Source organism: Mesoplodon mirus (assembly GCF_964341445.2).
Source record: "Mesoplodon mirus genome assembly, chromosome: 3".
NCBI classification, from domain to species: domain Eukaryota; kingdom Metazoa; phylum Chordata; class Mammalia; order Artiodactyla; family Ziphiidae; genus Mesoplodon; species Mesoplodon mirus.
In genome coordinates, this window is record NC_138978.1 from 95,979,726 (window position 1) to 95,988,537 (window position 8,812).

Genomic DNA, 8,812 nt, shown 5'->3' on the forward strand with positions numbered 1-8,812 from the left:
TTCTGGCTCTATCATTCACTATCTGTATGACCCTGGACAAGTTTCTCTGTGCCTCTACAACTGTGAACAGTAATTAAAGAGTAATAATCCTGTTCTACATGTAAAGTGCTTAAAACAGTGCATAATAAGTGTTCTAAAAATATTAGCACTTTTTATTGTTGAGGAATAGAATTCTAGTACCTTACCAAAGTACATATAACTTACCTGTGAGTTTGAGCTCAGCCCCAGATCTTGACCCTGTATGTAGTAACTCTACAAAAATGTTTTTGGAAAAATAAAATAATACTTCAAAAAAATCATAGCAACCAAAATTAACATTTAGCTAGCACTTAAATTTGCAAAGCACTTTCAAATACATCATCTTAATAAATGATATAATCTTAATAGCCTTCCAACTGATTATTATCTCCATTTGACAAATGAAGAAACTGAGGTTTAGAGACGTTTGGAAATGTATCTGTTAACAACTCATGTTTTCTGAACACTTTTGTGCCAGACGCTATGCTAAAATCCTATAAGGTAGGCATTTCTGTCCTCTTTTTACAAAGTAAGAAACTACAGTTAAAGGGCTTGTCCAGGGTCACATATTAACATGTGACAGAGCAAAGACATAAAACCAGGTCCAATTCTATAAAACTACTGATTTGTCTATATTCTCTAAAAAGATTTTAAGTTCATTCTAATTATCCTTTATCACTAATTAAGAGAGGAACATTTCTATCGTCTTGAGCTTGGATATTTTAGCTCCATCCTAATAAACTGGAGCCAACAAATCAAAGCTGGTCATTAGACACAACTTTTATTTCAACACATGGCCAATCAAGTAGCAGTCCTTCTTTAAGATTTTAAAGAAACTCTGAGACCTTCAGAATTCTCTGGGCTGTGAATCTGAGAGGCCAGAAGACCTGAAATTCTCTAGGTCACCTTTTTCTCTGGAAGACTTGATAGACCAGACAATCCTAAAATGTTCTCCCTCCTCCTATAACATGGCCATCAATCTTTTCATCTTAATTTACATTGTATTTGAAATTTGACAATGAACCTGAATTTGACCCCTCCTCCAAAATTTACTGAGCCCTTAACCAAAGCCAGGTAAACGTATGATGCACTAGCAAATTCTACAGTTACTAAGTTCCAGGCTGACTCAATACATCCAAGTGTATGGGTATAAGCCTTACTGGGAGATGTCTATTCAAAGGTTAGATCTCTCTGGATATGATACAGACAGAAAGGTGATTACCATTCCCTATGGAAATACTTCAAAGGGGGGAGGTTTTCAGCTTGGTTCCTGAATACATAACCAACTCATTAAGGCTGTGTCAGCACCTCATTAGCACTCAACTCAGAAAGGATTTCTTGGCTATCTCATGAAATACGGGATTCTGATAATTATCCCCAGGAGTGTAAAATAACTTTCCTATTTAATGGAGAAAGCTACACAATTAGACTTGTAAAGTAAGAAAAAGCACCCTTTCATTTTCCAAGTCACTTGGTTAGGGTGTTATTTCCATTTTTGTACCCCTCAGATTCTTAATAATAAGCAGGGCATGTGTTTTAAAGGGTTTGAACCAACAGACCTGAAAAATTCGGCTCAGCTTGGTGTAATAAAAATCAGCTGTTAAATATCGTTCTTCCCAGGAGGCTGGAAAGCCTTAAGCACCTACCAGAACTTCCTTCCCTACAGTCAGGACTGAGGTATAGGCTTCCAGATACACTCGACTGCAGCGTTTTAGAACTTCCAGCCCCTTGACTGTGATGTCCTTGGCATCTCCCAGGCCCAAACCGATCATGTAAAGCATTTCAAAGTCCAGGGGTAGGGCGACTGCAAAACGAAATGAATAAGAAAATCAAGTGTCGGCTACATGGAAGATGCCTAAAATCTAGTGATGAATACTTAGACGAAAACCAAAAGAGCATGAGGGACGGCATGTCACAAGGAGGGAGGTTTAAGAACCTTACTTCAAGCCTTTTAAATAAGGATTGTACTGTTTATAAACAACCCTACCCGCTTTCTCTCTTGTTACACAAACCTAGGAGCAATTACCCTTTGAGAGAATCGTAGCTGGGTCACCGTCCTCCCCAATCTCCTATCTGCCGCGGTTTCCCAGAAGCAGCTGCCCAACCGGATGATTTGCGCAGAGCAAGGATCCACGCTGCAGCCTCACCTACGGCGCCGCAAAGCGCCGGCGCTGCGCTTTGCGGCACTTTACGACTAGCTGGAAGTGACGGCTCGTTCCGGCACCTGGCGCGGGACCTTGTCCCGCTGTGACTAAGAATGATACGGAGGTTGCTGGGGCGGGGAGGCGAAAGGTCAGCTGGTCGGAGGGAGTCTGACCAGTGCCCCCAGCATGACCTTTGGGAAGGGACGAGGCCTGCCCGCGATCCCCTATGTTTAAGCCCCCAGCCTGGGACCGGCTAAGTGCAGGAGCTCTTCGCCCGCGAGGAGAGCCGGCCGCAAAGTTGGCCCGAGGAGCCCCACGCCCTCCCCCTCTCCTCCTCCAGACACACTAGGGGGTGGCGGGTGGAAGGGGTTTCCCTAGTCTGCCCCGGGATTGCCCAAGCGCGCATGTTCCCATCCTCGCCTTTTCATTTGGCCGTAGTTTCACCAGCTGCTTCCCTCGTGAGCTGCCAGCTTGGCGAACTCGTTGGTGAGTGTTAGTTCAGATTTCCCAGCGGGGCGGTGGTTCCTTGGGCTTGTCCCCAAGACCTCATTCTGGAGTGCCCCAAGGGGCGTGACGGGAATCTGTCTCAGTCATCGTCAGTGTCGGGAAGCCCAGGACCCTCCTGTGCCCCGAGAAGTGACCTTTAAGAATGCTCAGGGATTTCAGGCCTCGTCCCAATGCTTCCACAGGGGGAATTCTTAAAGTGGTTGGTTAAATGAAGTTCCAATGTCGAAATGATTTGTTTTGACTGAATATGCTCTTCCTAAGGTCACTAATGACCTCATCCAAGTTCAGAAGACAAGTTCCATTGCTTATCTCAGTAGACCGTGTTGATTATTCAGAGTTTTCCTTGTGCTTCTCCGACAATGCCTTGTGTCTTATTTGCTCAACTCCGCTTCCTTTAGCCTAGGCTTATCTTTTCTCCCAGAATTTCATCCACCTTTTGGCCTTCTTATTGTGTACACTCTTAGTGATTGGTTCTATCCACTCACATTATATCAATCCATTCCTCAATAAACAAAAATAAACTCAAAATGTCTCATAGATGTAAGTGAAAAACTTGAAACTTCCAAAGGAAAACAGGAGAAAATATTTGTGACCTTAGGCAAAGATTTCTTAGGTACAACACCAAAAGCAGGATGCAGAAAAGATAAAATGAAAAAATACTTAAACAAAATAAAAACTATGGTCTTCAGAAAACACTGAAGCCACACACTGGGAGAAAATATTTGCAAAGCATATATCTGGTAGAAAAAGACTTATATTGAGAACATACAAAGAACTCTCAAAACACAATAATAAGAAAACAAATTAATTTTTTAAATGGGGAAAAATTATGAGCAGACACATCCCCAAAGAAGTTATATGAATAGCAAATAAACATTTGAAAATATGCAAAAAACATCATTAGACATTAGGGAAATAAAAATTAAAACCACCATGAGCTACTACTACACACCTATTAGAATGGCTAAAATCAAAAACAAAAACAAAATCCTGAATATTCAGTCTCACGATTTCAAATATCTCTCTGTTTTGCTGACTCAAATTTCAACCTCCCGTTCAGACCTCCTCCTCAGCATCCTGTATTTAACTTCCTTCTGGAAATCATCTAGATAACCCAGAGGCATGTCAAATCCAACACATCCAAAGCTGAATCCATCACCTTTCAACTTGGCTTTTCCTTCTGTGTTATCTACTTTGATGGGAAGACATTGTTATCTATTGACTCTTATCCAATCCAGACACCTGGAAATCACCTCACATTTTAATCTGACAATCTGCTGTCCTTTCTCAGTAGAAACCATACCTACCACCACAATCTTGATTCAGGTCCTCATTATGTCACTCCTGCAGCTGCTCACCATGTCTCCCTCACATTCATCCTTCTCTCAGGAGCCAGGGAGATCTAGCTAAGATATAATCTGAAAATGTCACTCCACTTCTAAATCCTTATCAGGCCAAGAGAAAGTCCAGGCTCCTTTATATATCCCACAAGATCATCCATGATATGACAACTGCCTATCTCCATAGCTTCATCTGTCTCCATTACATACCATGAAATTTTCTCTAGCAGTACAGTTCTGTGCCAACAACATGCTGCTCTGTGCCTTTAGTCAGGCGGCCACCTCAGCATGGAATACCCTCTCCCATTTTCTCCTGTCTAAATCACTGCTACCCATTCTTTAAGACTAAACTCAGCAAGCAGTCCCAGAGATCCCCCAGCTAGGTTAGGTATCTCCTTTTTCTTACAGTAACACTCCACACATATACTTATTGGTCAATTTAAGTGTTTTGTAATTGTGTATCTTCTTTACCAAACCGTAAATTTCATGAAGTCAGGGACTGTATTTTATTTATATTCTCATCCCTAAGCCTTAGCACAGTGTCTGGCACATGGTAGGTATTCAATAAATCTTTATTAAATAGGTCATTATCCACTACTAGCTGAGCAATTTCTTTGAGATGATGTCTTTTTCTGTCTTTACAAAATGCAGGGAGTGATATGCTTTTGATGACTACCAAAAAATCATTGATAGAATTATCAAACATAAAGATGCCTTGCTTATGACACTTTAGAAAGTCATTTATGTTGAAAGGCTTATGACACATATCACATATACTTTATACACACAAAACATACATACCTAAGCATATAGCTGATTAAATGATATCATATTTAGTATGTAAATTTTCCAATGTACTGGTCATTTTTTAACATGTTTTTGTTTTGATTTTCTTTGAGTGATTTCAAACAGCTTCACAGGGAAAGGGCATTGCCAAAAAGAATAATTAGTAATCCAAAGGAAGGTATACTTTATCTCCTTTCAGGAAATCTATATTGAAAATGAAGTTATTCTGAGTAGGTAAAGAAATATTGTATTTTTAGATACAGAAGTAATTTCAAGTCTTACTTTTCAAAATTCAGTTAAAGGAACTTACTTTCACTATAGAATTCTTGAACAAACCAACCTTTCTGCCTGCCTTCATTTCTCAATAGCAGTGTGAATTTGGAGGACTTTTCTGGAGGTAGATTGATAAAGGTGTTATGGCAGTCCTTTTCCTCCTCAACTCAATATAAGCGGCAAAAACTGGTCTCATCTTTTTTTGCAGAATTATTCTGTGTGATTTGGTTTCTCCCTTGCCATGTAAAACAGGTTTCAAGTATGATTGCATTTTCCCCAACAATTTATCATTAAAAATCTCAAATATATAGAAAAGTTAAAACAATTTTACAGTAAGTGTCCATACAGTGACCTCCTAGGATCTACAGTTTTAACATTTTGCTGTATTTTTTCAATCATATATTTATCCACCCACTCAGCCATCAACCCATGTTATTATTTTGTTGCATTTCCAAGGGAGTTACAGACATAAGCACACATATGATTGCATTCTGCGTGAAAGATAAACCCTTCATCTAGGTAACAGATTAACAAAACATACATACCTAAGCATATAGCTGATTAAATGATATCATTTTTTCATCTAATTTCAGCAGGGCCTTGAGAATTTTTCTTTAAAACAGTTTCAAATTAGTTTTTAATCAACACTAACATTATTTTGATGATAATGAAAGCAAATAGAATATTTATTTCTAATGTCATAGCAAATATGAAATTTCTATGTAGCAGAAGAGAGGGGCATGGTTATAGAGAGCCATTATTCTAGGGGAATAAGCCTTTTTAGTGTAAAGAATAACAAGGATACATGGGGGGGCCTGAAGAGTTTTCTGCTTTCTATTTCTCCTTTTATGTAGGACAATACCAAATCATCCCTGAGGGTAAACATTCATGCCTTTCCTGAAAGATCTTTAAGATGCTTTAAAACCTTTGTTATAACTCATTTTTAGTACCTTCACTGTCAGAAATTCTTCTTATAGCTAATCTAAGACCTTCAAGCAGTAGTCACAAAATGTGAAAAAGAGATGCAGATAGTCATAAGAAGTTAATACTGATGGGTTTTCCATTCCATTGTCATAAGCACATCATACAGTAGTTTTATATTAAAGTGATAACACATAGTTGAGACACTGCATTACATTATGAACAAATTGTAATTACCTTACATCTGAAAGGAGTCATCCATCAATTTTCCTATTTGAGTTCATTGTGTGTCTTTTGAAAAGAAGATATCAGGGCTACTGAGTAAACTCCATCTGACCTTATTGTGAATAGAGAGTATTATTTTACTCTGAAGCTGTTCCCAGAGATTGCCTCTTTGTTAGAGGAAATTTTGATTAATATTCGTAGAGCTTAGAAACCCTGAATTGATTGTCATTATTTTCTAACAATTCACAAATAAGTTATAATTAAAGTTAGCATTGCTTCAGAAGACAGAGTTATATTTACTAAGATCAAGAAAAGTTCTGAAGTTACATTATTGTGCATTTGCTTACTCGGGGGAAAAAGGTAATTGTTTATTTAGTGATCTTGCTCATCTACACATTTTACATGATGTGATCATGTAAAATGCACAATAATATTTTTTTTTAAAAAACTCCATATCCATAGTGATTTTCTGTGAAAAATATGGAATTTTTACTGTTATTTTTAACCCTAGCTTAATAGATTGAGAGAGTAACCATGTGGACTGATTGTAAGAAAATCACTTACAGCCCTATATTTTTGTGTAAAGTAACTCCCCAAGATGTTTCCTTGTGTGTGTAAACTTTTTTCTTCATTTCTAACCCATTTTTATACTTGGCAATTCCTTCCTCCAAAGAATATTGCTAAAAAGGTAGAATCAGGGGTACATAGTTTCACTCTTTCTACGCTTAAAAAACTACATCCTGCCCTTTTAAGATTTATTTAGGGAAACATATCTCAATTAGCCAAGATTTGGTGGGAGAAGGAGGGTGGTTCCCCTTCACTCAAAAGCCAAAGTTCTTAAAAGTAGTCTATCAACCCACACACACCCCCTCACTCTACTACTCTTGTATTTCTCTGACCTCACTTCTTGCTATTCTCCCTACCCGCACCCCCCCCCCCGCCCCAGATATCTGTGTGGCTCTGGCTCCGCTTCCTTGAAGTCTTTGCCCAAAATTTACCTCCTCAGTGAGGCCTAATCTGTATAAAACTGACACTTCCAATCACTTCATCTGCTCTTTACCCCAGAGCACATGTTCATCTTCTAACATAACTGTATAATTTACTTACTTATTACGTTTATTCTCCATGTTGTCCTAGAATATAAGCACCACAAGGGCAGGGATTTGTTGTTCCATTTGATTTACTAATGTGAAGGAAATACCTAGAACAGTGTTTTGGCACATATGCTCAATAGATGTATGTTGAATGAATGAGTGCATATCTACGTATGGTAATATATTATAAATACATTTTTTATTCATAAGGGAAGAACTGTGCAGAGAGAAGTTTGCATAATTATTAAGAACTCAGGTTTTCATGTCATTCAGACCTTGGTTTAAGTTTAGGTGTTTTCTGTTCAGTAGTGTTACTGAACCAAACTTGGGTCTGCTTACCTGTGCACAATAAAGCCAATCTACTGACAATGAGTTGTGGTGATGGGAAGTGCCGCATTTATTGCAGGGTGCCAAGCAAGGAGAACAGGCAGCTCATGCTCAAAAGACCCAAACTCCCCAATGGCTTTCAAGAAAGGGGTTTAAAGGCACTGTGAGGGAGGGGACTGCAAGGTACATGATCAGCTCATGCATAGTTCTCAGATTTGTTGGCATCAAGGTAAAGTTTCAAGCATCATCAACCTTTGGGTTTCAATGGGTCTAGGGTCTATGTGCGTGTGGTCAGTGTATTTTCATCTGATGGTGGTCTGCTTCCTCTAAAAACAACTTAGGAATGTGTGTCAGGCCTTTATATCTTTCAGGGAACCGGGAGTTCAGTGATTCTGCCATGTGGCAGATTTATAGTCTAAACTGTTACCAGTTTCCCAGCCCAATGGCTATTTGTCTCTACATCTTCACATTTCCTAACCATTAACTCTTGAGTCATCCTTTTGAGACTCGAGGGAGGCCTGGGAAACTAAAGCAAAAGCCTTTTACTTCAAAGGACAGGGACACAGGGGCTTGTATATGGTTTCAGTAGTTCATTTCCTTTCTAAACCTCAGTTTTCTCATCTGTGAAAATAGTGATAATAATACCATCCCTCATAGGATTATTGTGAGGATAAATGAAAGAATACATATTAAGGACTTAGCATAGTGTCAGGCAATTAGTAAAGATTCAATCAACACTGGCAGATATGGAGTTTGAAATTAATTTTATAGTAATCTACAGTGTCCATCAGATTATGAGAATCAGCCCTTATCTCCCACCTACATTGGTTCTCATTCTTTTCCTCATTCACAATAGTTCTCTGAAATCATTACATAGTTCATTATAGACCAGTCCTCTAGATGGACTATTTTATTGATTCACAAAGGGTCATCTTAAGCAAACATTATTATTATACTCCGAGGTACTCTTTCTGAGAAAAACTTTGTTTCTATCATTTAATTGAGTTTAGCACTGTAAACTTGATTGGCACCAAATAAATGTTGCTTGGCAATATGTTAATACTTAAAATAGAAGATGGCTAGCATGCAGTTGGGCTTTGTTTCTTAGTATTATAGTAAACAAAATCTACTGATGAGCAGAGAAGATGTTCACTTGGGTTCGAAACAATTTTTAAAA

The 8,812-nt window shown here is 38.5% G+C and overlaps 1 protein-coding gene across 2 annotated transcripts in view; it reads right to left on the bottom strand.

Moving 5' to 3' along the window:
• Positions 1-2,908, bottom strand: part of DPH5 (diphthamide biosynthesis 5) — a 39,525-nt gene extending 36,617 nt beyond the window's left edge. The window contains exons 1-2 of one of the 2 annotated variants that reach the window (XM_082614333.1): positions 2,583-2,908; positions 1,665-1,822 (exon numbers count right to left, since the gene is read on the bottom strand). In XM_082614333.1, the coding sequence (XP_082470459.1) occupies positions 1,665-1,799 (135 nt within the window). In that variant the 5' untranslated portion in view covers positions 1,800-1,822; positions 2,583-2,908. Of the gene's footprint in view, positions 1-1,664; positions 1,823-2,044; positions 2,212-2,582 lie in introns of those variants that run through there. The other variant, XM_082614332.1, reaches the window with a different exon arrangement.
• Between the last annotated feature and the right edge of the window lie 5,904 nt (positions 2,909-8,812).